We start from the raw sequence: 17433 nt of genomic DNA, 5'->3' as shown, positions 1-17433 counted from the left end.
GTGCTCTGATTGGTTGCCAGGGCATTGCTATGGTGTTCTGAGAGGATATTAAGGCATTTTAAGACATCAAAAAAATAAGCTTTAAACATGAATTTGCAAAAAGCATTTATTTTTAATTTATTATGATCTAACAATTATTTAAACTTTATTATTTGAATAAAATTAATCCAATTACAGCTCTTAACATTTATCAAATATGACAAGTGAGAGCGTCTTCAGATGTGTGGCGTCACACTCGATGAGAGTCACATGACTGCACAGCTGGCGTCCTGATTGTGTCTCGGACCCTGAAACAGACACAGATTGATCATTCACATGAGAATGTCTTTATAAACTCATGATTGACCCTACAAAGCTACTGCATCACATTTGACACGCAAAGGCCTCTAATTGATCAGCATGATCAAAAACTTGCTGAAAAAACAAAACAAAACAAAAAAGTACTACATGCCTTCTGTCATCTGATAGATAGTTTAGACTTCACAAGTAAACTGGTTGAGCGTAGATTTAAAACAGATGCCTGTTGAGTTCATTGGTTACCAGGGCATTGCTATGGTGTTCTGAGTCGGTGTCAGGTCATTGCTATTTGGTTGCCAGGGCGTTGCTATGTGGTGCTCTGAGCGGTTTCCATGTTGTTGTTAAGGTGTTTTGGTTGCTAGAGTGTTTTAATTGGTTGCCAGGGCATTGCTATGGTGTTCTGAGTGGGTGTCAGGTCATTGCTATTTGGTTGCTATAGTGATCTGGGTGGTTGCCAGGGTGTTGCTATGTGGTGCTCTGAGCGGTTTCCATGTTGTTGCTAAGGTGTTTTGGTTGCTAGGGTGTTTTAATTGGTTGCCAGGGCATTGCTATGGTGTTCTGTGTGGGTGTCAGATCATTGCTATTTGGTTGCCAGGGCGTTGCTATGTGGTGCTCTGAGCGGTTTCCATGTTGTTGCTAAGGTGTTTTGGTTGCTAGAGTGTTTTAATTGGTTGCCAGGGCATTGCTATGGTGTTCTGAGTGGGTGTCAGGTCATTGCTATTTGGTTGCTATAGTGATCTGGGTGGTTGCCAGGGTGTTGCTATGTGGTGGTCTGAGCGGTTTCCATGTTGTTGCTAAGGTGTTTTGGTTGCTAGGGTGTTTTAATTGGTTGCCAGGGCATTGCTATGGTGTTCTGTGTGGGTGTCAGATCATTGCTATTTGGTTGCCAGGGCGTTGCTATGTGGTGCTCTGAGCGGTTTCCATGTTGTTGCTAAGGTGTTTTGGTTGCTAGAGTGTTTTAATTGGTTGCCAGGGCATTGCTATGGTGTTCTGAGTGGGTGTCAGGTCATTGCTATTTGGTTGCTATAGTGATCTGGGTGATTGCCAGGGTGTTGCTATGTGGTGCTGAGCGGTTTCCATGTTGTTGCTAAGGTGTTTTGGTTGCTAGGGTGTTTTGATTGGTTGCCAGGGCATTGTTATGGTGTTCTGAGTGGGTGTCAGGTTATTGCTATTTGGTTGCTATGGTGATCTGGGTGTTTGCCAGGGTGTTGTCGTCTGATTGATAGTTTAGACTAACAAATAAACTAAGGTTGAGCTTAGAGCTTAACAGAGGCATGTTCAGTTAATTTGTCCTGTAAATAAATTTCAGTGATAAAGGTACCAAACGAAAACAAGGAGTTGAAACGAGTCTCGGAAAAGCGAGAGTAATTCCTCGTCATATTGAACTAAAACTATGCATTTCATTAAAATACAATCATGCATAAAAAAAAGAAAATTCACAGCTAAGCAAGCTCAAATCAAAATGTGTTACAATCATGATGCTGATTAAACATGCAAAGCCACAGTTGCTGCTAAAGCGAAGCACAAACGGTCGACTGGATCCATCTCACCTACAGACGCTTCTGGATCAGGAGAGGGAACAACATTTCTTTTTTCTTCTTTTAGGCTTTTACAAAACAGAGGTGAAGCACAAACAAACAACAACAGATTTCAGATGTTGCTATGTGGTATTTAAAGTGTTCTGAGCGGTTGCTGGGTCATTGCTATGGTGTTTTGGGTGGTTGCCAGGGTGTTGCTATGTGGTTTCTATAGTGTTCTGAGTTTTATGTGGTTGCTATGATGTTCTGGTAGATTGATATGCTGTTGCCATGTGGTTTTTAGAGTGTTCTGAGTGGTTGGCTGAGTCTTTGCTATGGTGTATTGGATGGTTGACAAGGTGTTGATATGTGGTTTCTACTGTGTTCTGGTTGGTTGACAAGGTGTTGCTATGTGGTTTCTACTGTGTTCTAGTTGGTTGACAAGGTGTTGCTATGTGGTTTCTACTGTGTTCTGGTTGGTTGACAAGGTGTTGCTATGTGGTTTCTACTGTGTTCTGGTTGGTTGACAGGCTGTTGCCATGTGGTTTTTAGGGTGTTCTGAATTGTTGCTGGGTCATTGCTATGTAGTTGCTATGGTGATCTGGGTGGTTGACAGGGTGTTGCTATGTGGCTTTCTGAGCGGTTGCTGGGTTGTTGTTATGGTGTTCTGAGTGGGTTTCAGGGCATTGCTATTTGGTTGCTATGGTGATCTGGGTGGTTTCCAGGGTGTTGTCATGTGGTTTCTGAGCTGTTGCTATGGTGTTTTGGTTGCTAGGGTGTTCTGATTTGGTGTCCTGAGTGGGTGTCAGGTCATTGCTATTTGGTTTCCAGGGTGTTGCAATGTGGTGCTCTAAACGGTTTCCGGGTTGTTACTATGGTGATTTGGTACTAGGGCGTTCTGATTGGTTGCCAGGGCATTGCTGTGGTTTTGAGTGGCTGTCAGGGACATTGGTATTTGGTTGCTAGGGCGTTCTGATTGGTTGCCAGGGCATTGCTATGTGTTTTTTTAGGGTGTTCTGAGTGGTTACCAGCGTTGACATGTAGTTTCTGTGGTGTTGATGGGGTCTAAGATGTTCAGGTCCTTCTTTCAATGTAAATCTGTTGCTCTGTTGCTCCAAAACGACTTGCATTGCATTAAAGTAAACATTTCATGAGTGCATGCATTGGCTGAGAACATGATGTTGGAGATGTGAGAGCCATCATCTACAGTTTGAGCTCCTCTTATTGAAAAATCAGAAAATCATATAGAAAGATGTCTGATATTTATTACTGAACAATGATATGAGTGCGTATCAGACTGAAATCTATTTGATAATGTCAGATGACATTAAATTTAGTCATTAATTACGGCATTAAGCCGCTAGGTTTCACTAGAGCTCGACTGTTTTACCTGTCGGCGCAGGTGAATGTCGCGGGCCGCGATGTTTTCATCACAGTCTGGATCCTCGTCAGCTTTTCCCTGAACACACACCAGACAATACTCCGCAGTCTCCTGCGCACACACACACGACCTCATCAACACCACAACAGCAGCTGTCATTTAAACATACATTTTCATATTGTCATACTTCAGAGGCGAGTATAACTGGAAACATATTCACTATAGTGAGACTTCGACGACACAAATCGCCACAATGTTGAATGATTTACTCTCAATATAACTGGAAAAACAACTTAAAATACTCATTTATGGTCATACAGATAAGAGCAAGACATCATTTGAGACTGTAAAGGGTCTGTTTTTATTTGTTTTTATTTACTCACTTCCCCCAGAAAACAGGACATAATATCTTATGTCATTTCACTCATCTAGTAAATGCATCTTGATTTAAGAGTTTTTAGATATTTGGACTGGAAACAACACAAAAATACTCATTTTTTGCAGTGTATGCACTGAACCGTAACGATTACATGTACCGTTACACCCCTACTGGCCGACGTATTTTGGTTTATCACAAGAAATCTCCATGACTGTGATATTCCCCGATACTCTCGGTGACGAGTGTGTCTCACCTCGTTCTGTGTGTTTATCAGCGAGACTCGGACGTCCCCGAACGGGCCCCACGACTCATGAGTCCTCAGGAGCAAATCACCCACAGGGGGATCCATCCCAGCACCAGCAGCCCAGATCTACACACACACACACACACACAAACACACATACACTTCAGCAGAGTCAGAGAGAGAAACCCTCAGCTCACACTCAGTGTGTCACTGTGAGCATCTGTCCAGCGTCCAGCACACACACACTCTTGACTTGAACATCTATCTTTATGAGGACATTCATTGACACAATGCAACCTCTAGCCTCTTACCCTAACCTTACCCATCACAACTAAGTGCCTAACCCGACCCCTGACCCTAAACCGACCCTTAACCTCATTATAACCTTATCCCTAAAACCAAGTCTTGACCCTCAAACAGGCCTTTAAAGGCTCTCAGAAACTGAGGAAAGGCCAACATGTCCTTTACTCTCTCTGTCCTCACTCCAATGATCTAAAACTCAAACGGGTCCTCACAATGATAGTTGTACAAGTACACACACACACACACACACACACACACACACACACACACACACACAGCCTTGTGTTTACCGTGAGCATCTGTCCAGCGTTCAGCACACACGGCGAGGGGATCTGGAAGACGATGTCCTGCACGTCGGCTTCACTCTTCCTCAACACCCAGCCTCCCAGAGCCTGATCCTGAAACACAATCACACACACACTGATCACACACACACATTGATCCTCAACACCAAGCCTCCCAGAGCCTGATACCGCAGGGTCAACCGCAGGGTCTCCTCCCCGGGAAGGCGTCCAGGAGGCCTCCTCCCGACGTGGAGCAGCGGCTCTACTCTGAGCTCCTCACCCTCTCTCTAACACCGTGTCCCGACTACACGAGATAAAAGGTTCTTCTCCATGTTAATCAGAGCGTTTGTCCTAACCAGCCGCGACGATTCTATTTTAGAAACGGTTTCTATTTTTCTGCGGTGTCGCGCTGGAACAACAAACACAAAGTGTGGCGATGATAATCTCAGGCACTGTTTATGTGCTTTATTTAATGGTAAAAGCGTGTCATGTGACTCTGAATATCATTTAGTGCTCCAGCTTTGAGGCTGTAAAAGCAACAATGGATAATTCACCTCAGATCTTCAAATTAAACAAATGGAAACAAGAACGTTCAAACTGTGAACAAACAAGTGTATTCTTTGACAAAAACTATTTTAGTAACTCAGTAGCCTATGTGTTTGAATAATGTCTAACTGGTAGCCTGGTTAAAACCAGACCATTCTCAGTAGTAACTGAGTTAGGGTCTGGCAAAGCTCCTTTAATAACTCATTTCCAAAGGGGCGTCACCAACGGACGTCACTCAAATGCCTCTGGGCACAATTGGATAGACCTAAAACTCCTAAAACCAAGATCGTCATGTGTAAAGCCATATGGTGCGTCCCAATTCGCCTATGTTACACTACGCCATATGTACTCTTTTTGTGAGGAAAATGTATTTACTTTTGAATGTGTAGCAAAAAAGTAGGCAACTTTGGGACATACTTCTTCGTCATCTTTATCGGACGGATCTGTCGCGTGCATCCCGTCATGTAAACTGCCCTGTCAATCATCTCGTCACAGTTAAAATCCTCTATTAAATCTAATTTAATTTCCTACAGTTTCAGAGAGAAATGTAGTAACACGTTCATCTGCCAGTGGGTCTTTCATGGAGACTGTCCTCATGTGTTTGCAATTTGAATATAATAATGCATTTAAAAGTTGGTGTGCTTCACCAACGGACGTCGGAGTGGACGTCGCTCAAATGCCTCTGGATAGGCTAGACCTAAAACCAATCAGAGCGATCGTCATGTGTAAAGCCCGCCTCAACGTTTCTGATTGGTGCCTTGATTTCTTGGCATGGGGAAATGGACTTGAATGAGCTCTTTGCCAGACTTACTTGCAGAAAAAATCAAAATTTGCTGGAAGTTGTCTGGGTTTTCTCAGGCTATCTAAATGGTGTAATATTTGTGAATTAGATTATGTAGCGACTTATCCATTTTCTTGCGAGTGCCGTCAAGATTACTCTCTGGTGCTACGAGACTCCGCCCCCACACACTGTTCTGATTGGTTGACTCCGCCCACACGCTGTTCTGATTGTCTGACTCCGCCCACACGCTGTTCTGCACCCACACGCTGTTCTGGGGTGCGTTTCCCGAAAGCATCGTTGGCCAACTATGGTCGCAAGTTCATCGCAATGTCCATTGAACTCTATTGGTAACGACGGAACTTGCGACCATAGTTGGCCAACGATGCTTTCGGGAAACGCACCCCTGATTGTCTGACTCCACCCACACGCTGTTCTGATAGGCTGACTCCGCCCACACACTGTTCTGATAGGCTGACTCCGCCCACACACTGTTCTGATTGTCTGACTCCGCCCACACGCTGTTCTGATTGGCTTGTCCTTTCGGTCATGACCCAGAGTTCAGAGAGTAGGAACATAGATCGACCAGTAAATCACTCCTGAACAAGACCAAGACAAGACGAAATCCTGTGGACACTCTCCGGCCCCCGGCTGCGCCCAGGACTTCTATCGAATGCCTTCTCCAAATCCACAAAGCACATTTTATTAAAGGGGGGGTGAAATGCTCATTTTCACTCAATCTCCTGTTAATCTTGAGTACCTATAGAGTAATATTGCATCCTTCATCTCCCCAAAAAGTCTTTTGTTTTATTATATTTTTAATTGAAAGATTGGCTGTACCGAGTCTTTCCGGAAAAAAAACGAGCGGCTGGTGTGCGCGCGCGCCCGCGATCTTACCGGAGAAGTGCCCTTAGGACCCATATAAGGAAATTCCGCTCTATCTTACGTAAGACAGAGCCATACTCGAAAAAAAACTTTCCGAAACTTGTGACAAACCGGAAGGACAATTTTTGGAACAAAAATACTCCTTCAAACGTACAACTTAACTTTTGAAACTTTGTCCATGTTTAGCATGGGAATCCAACTCTTTAACAGTGTAAAAAACTCAGTATGCATGAAATAGTAATTCACCCCCCCTTTAATATGTTTTTAATTTTTTATATTTTCAAAACATTAATAAAAACAATACACATTAAAGGGACAAAAAAAAACACCTAAAATAAATAAAAATGGAAAATATGAAGCTAAAACAAATGAATAATGTATCAATGACACTGAAATAAACCCTGTGATATAAGCCGCCTCTAAGAAACCCTCCTCTTCGCCGTACCTTGTCGGAGGTGTTCTTGAGTTTGATGAAGCGCCCTTGCGGGTCGATCTCATCGATGGACACGTTCCCGCGAGAGGAGGAATGCTGGGAAAGCTTGTAGTTGGGCGAGAGACCTGAACTCGAGCCCTCGTGTTTGCGTTTCTTTCCCCAGCTCTTGCGCACCGGTTGAGCTCGCGTCCGAGAGACGGTCGACGGCTGTATCGGGCTCGGAGACAGATTCAGTCTGAGGAGGGAGACACAAACTAATAAAACCAATATGACCCTGGATCACAAAACCAAGTCTTAACATCAACCTGCAGGATAACGGATGAAAATTAGCCAGTGTTGGCTAAATCTGGCACATTTGACATTGTTATGTACTATTAAATGTGTACTGTCCTTGATTAAATAAATAAACAAATAAAAGTCGCACGGGTATATTTGTGGCAATAACCAAAAATACACTGTGTGGGTCAAAATTATCCATTTTTCTTTTATGCCAAAAATCATTAGGATATTAAGTAAAGATCATGTTCCAGTCAAAATGAAGTGAGTTGATGCTTAAAACAATGAGAAAGAAGAAAAATAATGTTGTTTCTGTTTGAATTAAGATTATTTTTCTCCCCATTGGCAGATAATTTAGCTTTTTTTAAGCATCAACTCACTTCATTTTGATTAATTCCCCCAGAAAACAAGACATAACATCTTATGTCATTTTACTCATCTAGTAAATGCATCTTGATTTAAGAGTTTTTAGATATTTAGACTGGAAACAAGACAGAAATAAAAGCATTGTTTGCAGTGTAGGGGATAAAGCTCACCGTTTCTCCTCGCCCTCCAGCATCTTGCGGTAAGCGTTGATCTCCATATCCAGCATGAGCTTGACGTCCAGCAGGTTCTGGTATTCCTCCAGCTGCTCCTGCATCTGCTGTCTCAGATCCGCCATCTCTTGATCCTTCTGAGAGAGCCGGTGCTGATTGGACTGTCTCTCGCGGTCCAGCATCTGCTCCAGCTCCTGAACACGAGCCTCCAGCGCCGAGTTCTGATACACACACAAACGAGGACATCCATATTATGCTCTATTACATCTTTATCTTCCTTTAGTGCTGCTGTTTGAGCACGAAACAGCTCTTCAAAGTCCCAATTGTCGCAATTTCGGCGCAGGCTTTGCAAACAGACCTTTACGATATGGACTCGACAGTAATGCCACAACATGCAAGTAAACTGTTAATTCTAATGCCTGATCTGTGACCAGTGATTTCTGATTTGTCATGATTCATGTTCCTTCGTCAAATTGACATTGTTTCTCTTAGTAGGATGAAAATAATCATCTTTTATGATGATAGATGCACATTCATCATGAATAGATGCTCTTCTATCATGGATAGATGCACTTTTATGGACTTCAAAACAGAAACAACCATTCGCTGCCATTATAAAGCTTGGAAGAGCCAGGACATTTTTTTAATATAACTCAGATTGTATTCGTCTGAAAGAAGAATGGCTAGGATGACTTGAGGGAGAGTAAATTATGGGCTAATTTTCATTTTTGGGAGAACTATCCCTAATAAGTCCTAATGCACAGTGTCCTTGATGAATGAAAGTATTAATTTCTTTTTTTTTTCAAAAAGTACTAACCCCAAACTTTTGAATGGTAATGTAGCAAAACCTTTCAGATCTCTACCTTTTTGTGCAGGTTGTTGATTTGCAGCGACTGAGACTCCAAACGCATTTTAGTTCCCGCCAGTTCTTCTCTCGTTGAAGAAGCGAAGTCACTGTTTTTCACCGCCGTCTGCTTCGCGTTCTCCAACTGCAAGAGATAAACCCATAACACCGTTAGCGCAAACCAACGAGAACACAGAGAATGTTTCGCTCTCGAACACATGATTACTGAGGTACCATGAAAGACCGATGCGTTGAAATCAAGCGTTTCGTGTGTGTCCAGGTTACCGTCTCTTCCTTTCGCTCAAATCCCTGAACTACACTTCTGCTGCAGACTTCACTTCTCACTGCTGTAAAATCCTCACGCTGATTTACTGTCTTTAATGCATGAAAACACACTGATTTTTGTGCATTCTGAAATGCATTAATAAAGCAATAGTGGACACAAGTGTAAACCAGCTTCATCTACAGTCGGTTTCTCTGTTTACAGTATCATAACTGAACACTACCAACATTTGAAGACTTGGGGAGATTTGTGTCTTTTCTATTCTGCCAAGGAAGGATGAAAAGCCTGTTTTTAATTCAGAGTTCATGTCTTGCTTTTGCAGTCTTTTACAGTTTCATTGGCTGTTGCTCAAAGCTGCTTTCTTGCTCGTCAAATACTGTATAATGTCCACAGCTGAAGAAATGTATTGCCATACTGACTGGCAGCGTGTTTCAATAATTGTTTTACTAACTTATTTATAATTATTACTTGTAAAGAATATAAATGAATAAAATAAGAAAAAATAATCTATAAATTACACGCATATACATATCTATATATGTGTGTATGTATGTATATGTATATATATATATATATATATATATATATATATATATATATATATATATATATATATATATATATATATATATATATATATATATATATATACACACACATACATATATATATATATATATACACACTTTATAATTCTAGTATTTTTTATAAAATAAATATATGAATAAAGTAATAAAAAACAAAAATATAAGAAAAAATTATATTTTTAATAAATACATTAATTTTACCCATTCAGAAATATTACATATAAGGAATATTAATACATTAAATATATGACTAAAATAATATATTATAAAAATAATATACTAGGGTATGTAATAATAAATAATAATAATAATAATAATAATAAATATATATACAAATAATAATTTGTCATCTATGTAGTATTTTTATATAAATTATTGGTTATGAATAAGATAATATTATATATCAAATTTTTAAATATATTAACATTTTATATAAATACATTAGATATATTAATTTTACTAATATGAATTATTTATAAATATTACTTGTGGAATATTAATAAATAAAATATATGAATGAAATACACACAAGTTTTGCATGACCATTTTCTAAAAAAGTAAACTACAACAACAACAACTCTGGGCAGAACAAACGTGCGGTGTGTTTTACCTTCGCAGCGAAGGTTTTCTCCAGCTCCTCTTTGTACTGCTGGATTTGAGCTTCATGTTCTTCTCGGAGCTGCTTCATGGCTTCAGCTAATTTACCTTCAAACTCCTTCTGTCTGCCGGTGTCGAGCTCCATCAGCCGGCTCTCGTGGCGACTGCGCATCTCACGCACCTCCTGAACACACACACACACACACACCGTCTGTGGGGTGATCGACATTACAACCAACCTGGGGTGTGTTTCCCGTACAACGGTGTGTAACTCATTACAAGTAACTTGAGTTATGTAATCAGATTACTTTTTCATGTAACTAGTAAAGTAACGTAATACTTTTAAAATTTACAACAAAATATCTGAGTTACTTTTTCAAATAAGTAACGCAAGTTACTTAGTTTTCCCATTTATTAACTGACAGCTCTTCTGTCTCCATGTTGAGACAAATCGAAGTGCAGAGGCGTTCGAAAATCGAAGTGACCTTGCAATAAAGCAATAATACTTGCTTCTGATCTTCAATGATTCAGTTAAACCATAAGCAAAAATGACTATAGATTTTTTTGTTTTTATTTGCAAGGCAAGTGTTAAACTTTCTTCTGCATCCAGAACAGCAAGCCCAGCCATAAAAAGTTAACGCAAAAGTAACGTAACATTACTTTTCTAAAAAAGTAACGCAATACTGTAATGCATTACTTTTCAAAGTAACTTTCCCCAACACTGGGTGTAACTCGCTGCTGCACTATCATAGTACGATGCGTCGTCGAAGAAATCAACTAGCGAGTCACGACTGTTTCCCCAAACCAGTGTTGCAACTTGCCCGTTTAACCACTTTGATTAATGTTTTCACACAGATGTTGGAGTAATAACTACTTTTAATGAATCTGTTTGAGATCGAATTAACGATAAATATTTCGGTATAAATTACGGACACGACATCTGAGGACTATTTCTCATTTTTCTCAGTTATTTTGCTTTATTTCCAGATTCACTCATAGACTCGTTCTTACACCAGAGCTCGTTCACACATGCGCACTCTTCAACAACTACGCTTTAAATCTCGACAAACTAAAAGAATTCTAGATAAAAGATATAGATTGCACTGAATGTCAGCTTGCTAATTTTGCTCAAAATAAGGATTTATTGAGTCCTAATGTCATGCAAACGAGAAACTGCTTCGGTTTTGCTGTTTGCGAATGTTCGTTGGAACTACGGCTTCGGGAAACACTGATTAGTTGAACTGCTGATAATGACGGGACTTGCGACTATAGTTGGCTAACGAAGCTTTTGAGAAACGCACCCCTGAATAGTAACGAACACCAAATACATACAAAAAAAACGGCTTGTCAGTCAGTCAATAAAATCTATCAATAGGCGCGTTTCCATTACAGATTTGCGCAAAACTTGATGATTTTTTCTAAATGTCGATAAACTATTGGCGAAATGACGGCGTTTCCATGAACCGATGTTATGAGACTACAACGACATTTTTTCCTCTCGCGATAAGTCATTACAAAAAATCATACCGATGGATGTTACGTATATCGCAGCCACCGCACTGGACGTTTTTAATCGAAGGCGTAAATCCAAGCATTGATGGCAAGGAAAGACTCTTATACTCGTATAAGGCGTTTCTCACTCATATCTGCTTTAAGCTCTTGATTGTGGCATTTCTTTGAGGTTTAGAATCCAGTATTCCTGTAATTCTTTTGTATTTTATGAGGAACTCTGTCTCGTCCAAACATACCGCATCATCTACGTCAGGTGACCTGTGAACCGTTTCCTTTGCAGTTTTTCGAATTGCCTGAAAAACTTTTTTGTTTTAACGCTTTTTTGCGATAAATGGGAGTTTTTGCGAAATTGACGCGTTTCCATTGGGCGTATTTTCAATTCTCAATTTCAATTTGGGTAATTTGAAGGGTAATGGAAACGCGGCTAATGAATGAAACATCAGTGTTTTTGATAACACATCAGAACCTGTTCGCTGAGATGCCTCTGGAAGTCCAGCTGCTCCTGCAGGGTTTGGATCTGGTTTTCAGCATCAACTCGACGCAGCATCTCAGAGTTCAACTGGGTCTTGACGTTCTGCAGCGCCGCTTCCAGCTGCAAGGCAGAAGAAACATTTGAACTGACATTAATTGAGTACACTAAAGGTGTAGTAAGCGATTTCACTGTGGATATTTGAAATCAGCAAAAACAAACACACCCCGCCCCCAAAATCCACGAACACGCAATGCAAGAGTGGATAGAGTCTCTTTATCAAAGCTGAAACGAAGCAAAATAATGCTTCAAAAGAAATAAAGTGAAGATAGTATTCCTCTGAGCTTTTCTCTTTTGTAATGTCTCTCAGCCATTTCTCTTTCTACAGTCTTTCAGAGACATTTTCATTCAATACTTTATGTACTGCTTCATACAGCGTCTGTTTGAACAAGAATAAAGTTCAACATAAGCTACTATCAATGAAGTGGAGTCTATGTTTTTTTAATCAGTTTTAATTTGATAAACATGACACAATATAACATCGCAACTACATGAAAAGAGTGTTTACTGTTATAAAAAAATGATTTGTGAGCTTTAGAGGAACTAAAGGTTTTCGAATAAACACGAAACACACGTGATCGTTGTCATGCGGTGAATCCGGCCAATCGTGGAACAGCTGTGTCGTCATCAGCCCTCGTGCAGCCGCTCTTGAGAAGCTGCGCTGGCTGAGTTCTCCGGCTACTCTCAAATCGCTCTCATGGTATCCCCCTTCTGCTGTTTGGCTCTCTCTCCTCCCCATCATGAGTGGACACACCCCCTTCTGCTGTTTGGCTCTCTCTCCTCCCCATCATGAGTGGACACGCCCCCTTCTGCTGTTTGGCTCTCTCTCCTCCCCATCATGAGTGGACACGCCCCCTTCTGCTGTTTGGCTCTCTCTCCTCCCCATCATGAGTGGACACGCCCCCTTCTGCTGTTTGGCTCTCTCTCCTCCCCATCATGAGTGGACACGCCCCCTTCTGCTGTTTGGCTCTCTCGCCTCCCCATCATGAGTGGACACGCCCCCTTCTGCTGTTTGGCTCTCTCTCCTCCCCATCATGAGTGGACACGCCCCCTTCTGCTGTTTGGCTCTCTCTCCTCCCCATCATGAGTGGACACGCCCCCTTCTGCTGTTTGGCTCTCTCTCCTCCCCATCATGAGTGGACACACCCCCTAATGCTGATTGGCTCACTCTCTCTCCTCCCATCATGAGTGGACACGCCCCCAACTGCTGTTTGGCTCTCTCTCCTCCCCCATCATGAGTGGACACACCCCCTAATGCTGATTGGCTCACTCTCTCTGCCCCATCATAAGTGGACACGCCCCCTACTGCTGATTGGCTCACTCTCTCCTCCCATGATGAGTGGACATGCCCCCAACTGCCCATTGGCTCACTCTCTCTCCTCCCTATCATGAGTGGACACACCCCCTTCTGCTGTTTGGCTCTCTCTCCTCCCCATCATGAGTGGACACGCCCCCTTCTGCTGTTTGGCTCACTTTCTCCTCCCCATCATGAGTGGACACGCCCCCTACTGCTGTTTGGCTCTCTCTCCTCCCCCATCATGAGTGGACACGCCCCCTACTGCTGATTGGCTCACTCTCCTCCCCCATCATGAGTGGCACAAACACTAGTACAAATCCCTTCAGTCCTTCCCGTTAGTTTCATGCATGTTTTGTACTCACGTTAGCCACCTGAGTCTTGAGATTGGAAATATCATTCTCCAGTCTGCGGTTGGTGGCCAGTAAATTCGCATAATCCGCCTCTTTAGAGTTCAGCGCGGCTTCAAGATTCCTCCAGTGTCCGACAGCCGTGTTCAGTTCACTCTCTTTCTTATTATTCCTGAGACACAAGAGAACACACTTTAGATTAGATTAAGGCGTGTTAACACTGACACCAAAAAGCACCTGGAAGGAGCAGATTTTATACATTACATCATGATATATTAAATACAGTGTATTGCACAGAATCTGCTCATATCTGGCTTAATTGAACACACACACACGTCACTACACAACAAATAACAGCGTGCTTGTTCATTTGTAGTGAAGCAATAGCAAAGATTAAAAAGCATTTGGTTAATAGAAAGACATTGTTATTTTTCCAGCATCCTACATGTTCTCTGTGCTGTATCGATCAGTGCACCTAAAACACATGTTTGGTGATGAGGATGAAAGAGGAAGAGGAGATGCTGGATGACAGGGTTATGTTTGAATAAGAAATTAATGTATGAAATACAAATTTTATTTTATATAAGCTGTGACGTAGTTAATCTGGGTCATTTCTTTTCTTTTCTGGCTAGTAGAAGCTCTGAATGGCCGAATTGGCCGGCAAGTGAAAAAGTTAATTTCAAAACTTGATTATAAACCCCAATTTTGTTTTTTTGTTGTTTTTTTCTTTATATTTATTTATATATATATATATATATATATATATATATATATATATATATATATATATATATATATATATATATATATATATATATATCTTGCTAAAGATATCAGTCATGACTCATTCTATCAGTGGCCCCGATATTAAACAACAGACAACCAATTAGTAAAAGTGTGTTAAGGTCAGTAAATATAAATAATATAAAATTCTTCCATGATTTCACTATTTCTTAATCCTTCCCAGTTATAGCTTGTACTATTCTGGATGATGCTTAAAGTAGTGCTGATAGATTAATCACATCTAACATAAAAAAAATGTTTGCATAGTGTGTGTATATGTTCATATTATATATATATATATATATAGCACCTGGCAGTGAGTGTGTGATGGTCCTCCTGTGTGTGTGTGTGTGTGTGTGTGTGTGTGTGTGTGTGTGTGTGTGTGTGTGTGTGTGAGAGAACATCTGGCAGTGAGTGTGTGATGGTCCTCCTGTGTGTGTGTGTGTGTGTGTGTGTGTGTGTGTGTGAGAGAACATCTGGCAGTGAGTGTGTGATGGTCCTCCTGTGTGTGTGTGTGTGTGTGTGTGTGTGTGTGTGTGTGTGTGTGTGTGTGTGTGTGTGTGAGAGAACATCTGGCAGTGAGTGTGTGATGGTCCTCCTGTGTGTGTGTGTGTGTGTGTGTGTGTGTGTGTGTGTGTGTGTGTGTGAGACAGCACCTGGCAGTGAGTGTGTGATGGTCCTCCTGTGTGTGTGTGTGTGTGTGTGTGAGACAGCACCTGGCAGTGAGTGTGTGATGGTCCTCCTGTGTGTGTGTGTGTATGTGTGTGTGTGTGTGTGTGTGTGTGTGTGAGAGAACATCTGGCAGTGAGTGTGTGATGGTCCTCCTGTGTGTGTGTGTGTGTGTGTGTGTGTGTGTGTGTGTGTGTGTGTGAGAGAACATCTGGCAGTGAGTGTGTGATGGTCCTCCTGTGTGTGTGTGTGTGTGTGTGTGTGTGTGTGTGTGTGTGTGTGTGAGACAGCACCTGGCAGTGAGTGTGTGATGGTCCTCCTGTGTGTGTGTGTGTGTGTGTGTATGTATGTGTGTGTGTGTGTGTGTGTGTGTGTGTGTGTGAGAGAACATCTGGCAGTGAGTGTGTGATGGTCCTCCTGTGTGTGTGTGTATGTGTGTGTGTGTGTGTGTGTGTGTGAGAACATCTGGCAGTGAGTGTGTGATGGTCCTCGTGTGTTTGTGTGAGAGAGACAGCACCTGGCAGTGAGTGTGTGATGGTCCTCCTCCTCTCTGTGTGTGTGTGTGTGTGTGTGTGTGTGTGTTTGAGTGAGTGTGAGAGTGACAGCATCTGGCAGTGAGTGTGTGTGATGGTCCTCCTCTGTGTGTGTGTGTACCTGGCAGTGAGTGTGTGATGCTCCTCCTGTAACTGCGTGAACTCGATCTGAAGTCTCGCGCGCTCGTTCGCGATGACGTCAAGACTCTTGCGCGCGTCCGAGAGCTCGGTCTCGTACAGGCGGCGCACGTTCCCGATCTCCCTGCGCGCGCTCTCCTCCTTCTCCTCCAGCAGGATCTGCATGGATGACTTGTCATTCTCCAGCTGTCGGACCCGCTCGATGTAATTCGCGAGTCGGTCGTTCAAATGCCGCAAGTCCTCTTTCTCCTGCAGGCGCGTGATGCGCGTCGGGCTAATAGTGGACGGGGACGCGCCCGCGCCGCTCCGCCTGGACGCGCGCACCGTGGACGCGCGGCTCTCCATCGGGCTTGAGGTGATCATAATAACTGACGCACTTTCTCTAAAAAAAAAAAAAACACACACACACAAAAAAACGAATATAAAAGGGCAAATGTGCTCAGAAAACACAGATTTCCTGACACAAACTCAGAGAAGTGGAATAAAACTGTCGTCATTAAAACACGTGTGTGTATGTGTATGTGTGTGACAGGACCTGGCAGTGAGTTTGTAATAACTGACGCACTTTCTCTAAAAAACAACAAAAAACAGAACAGACTAAAAGCACAGACTTGCTCAGATAACCTGACACAAACTCGGAGAAGTGGAATAAACTGGCGTTTGACGCGTTGCACAGTCGCTCAAACACATGTGTGTGTAACGCACGCGTTACCGGGATGTGTGAAGTCCAAAAACACGGGATTTGCTGGTGTTTCTCCCAGACTAGAGGCTCAGTAGCGCTTCATTACGGTCAGCTGGGCAGCGGTGACGTCACATCGCAAGACCGGCCGCATTTAAAGGGGAAGATCCGATAAAAACAAACGCAGAAAACTCAAACCCAGAAGAAGAAGAAAAGGTTTTTGAAAAATATAATAACAATAATAATAACGAATATAAAAGAGCAAACGTGTTCAGATAACACAGATATCCTGACACAAACTCAGCAGAAGTGGAATAAAACTGGCGTTTGACGCGTTGCGCACGCGCCACAGTCGCTCAAACGCACGTGTGTGTGTGTGTGTGTGTTTAACGCACGCGTTACCGGGATGTGTCAAGTCCAAAAACACACTGGATTTCACTGAGGTTTGCTGTTGTTTCTCTCAGACTACACACTCCGTTTGCGCTGCATTACTGTCAGCTGTGCCGTGATGACGTCACATCACAAGACGGGCCGCATTTAAAGCGAAGATCCAAATAAAACAAACGCAGCAAAAGTATATCGTATTAATATTGTGGCACAAGCATCTAAATATGTGTTTATTAACTAAGGCTCTAATTTAGTTTACTCAAGTATATGATAACGACAGTTAAATAGTTTTTTAAAGTGCCTTAAACTGCACCGTATTTGAAAATAAATTATATATAAAATAAATAAATTTTGCCATACACTGTTTAAAAAAAAAATATATATATACA

At 41.9% G+C, this 17433-nt stretch overlaps 1 protein-coding gene across 6 annotated transcripts; it reads right to left on the bottom strand.

Annotated features, from left to right (window-relative positions):
* Positions 1-92: 92 nt before the first annotated feature.
* On the bottom strand, positions 93-17173 carry lmnl3 (lamin L3; the record flags this gene model as incomplete). 6 transcript variants are annotated; one of them, XM_081387225.1, is made up of 13 exons in its annotated part: positions 16691-16802; positions 15962-16360; positions 13871-14027; positions 12149-12274; positions 10184-10354; positions 8723-8848; positions 7860-8080; positions 7060-7282; positions 4412-4519; positions 3828-3944; positions 3205-3306; positions 1848-1903; positions 93-287 (listed from the first exon to the last, which is right to left on the bottom strand). In XM_081387225.1, exons 2-12 carry the CDS (start codon positions 16339-16341, stop codon positions 1865-1867), a joined length of 1770 nt encoding a protein of 589 aa, XP_081243351.1. In that variant the 5' UTR covers positions 16342-16360; positions 16691-16802. The 6 variants fall into 6 exon arrangements, with proteins under 6 accessions (XP_081243351.1, XP_081243353.1, XP_081243354.1 ...); XM_081387227.1 differs by lacking the exons at positions 1848-1903; positions 16691-16802 and adding an exon at positions 17053-17173; XM_081387228.1 differs by lacking the exons at positions 1848-1903; positions 16691-16802 and adding an exon at positions 17060-17164.
* Positions 17174-17433: the final 260 nt, after the last annotated feature.

This window comes from Scardinius erythrophthalmus, assembly GCF_964197995.2.
Source record: "Scardinius erythrophthalmus genome assembly, chromosome: 15".
NCBI classification, from domain to species: domain Eukaryota; kingdom Metazoa; phylum Chordata; class Actinopteri; order Cypriniformes; family Leuciscidae; genus Scardinius; species Scardinius erythrophthalmus.
Note: the sequence above shows the minus strand (reverse complement) of the source record. Positions and strands in the feature narration are given on the sequence as shown.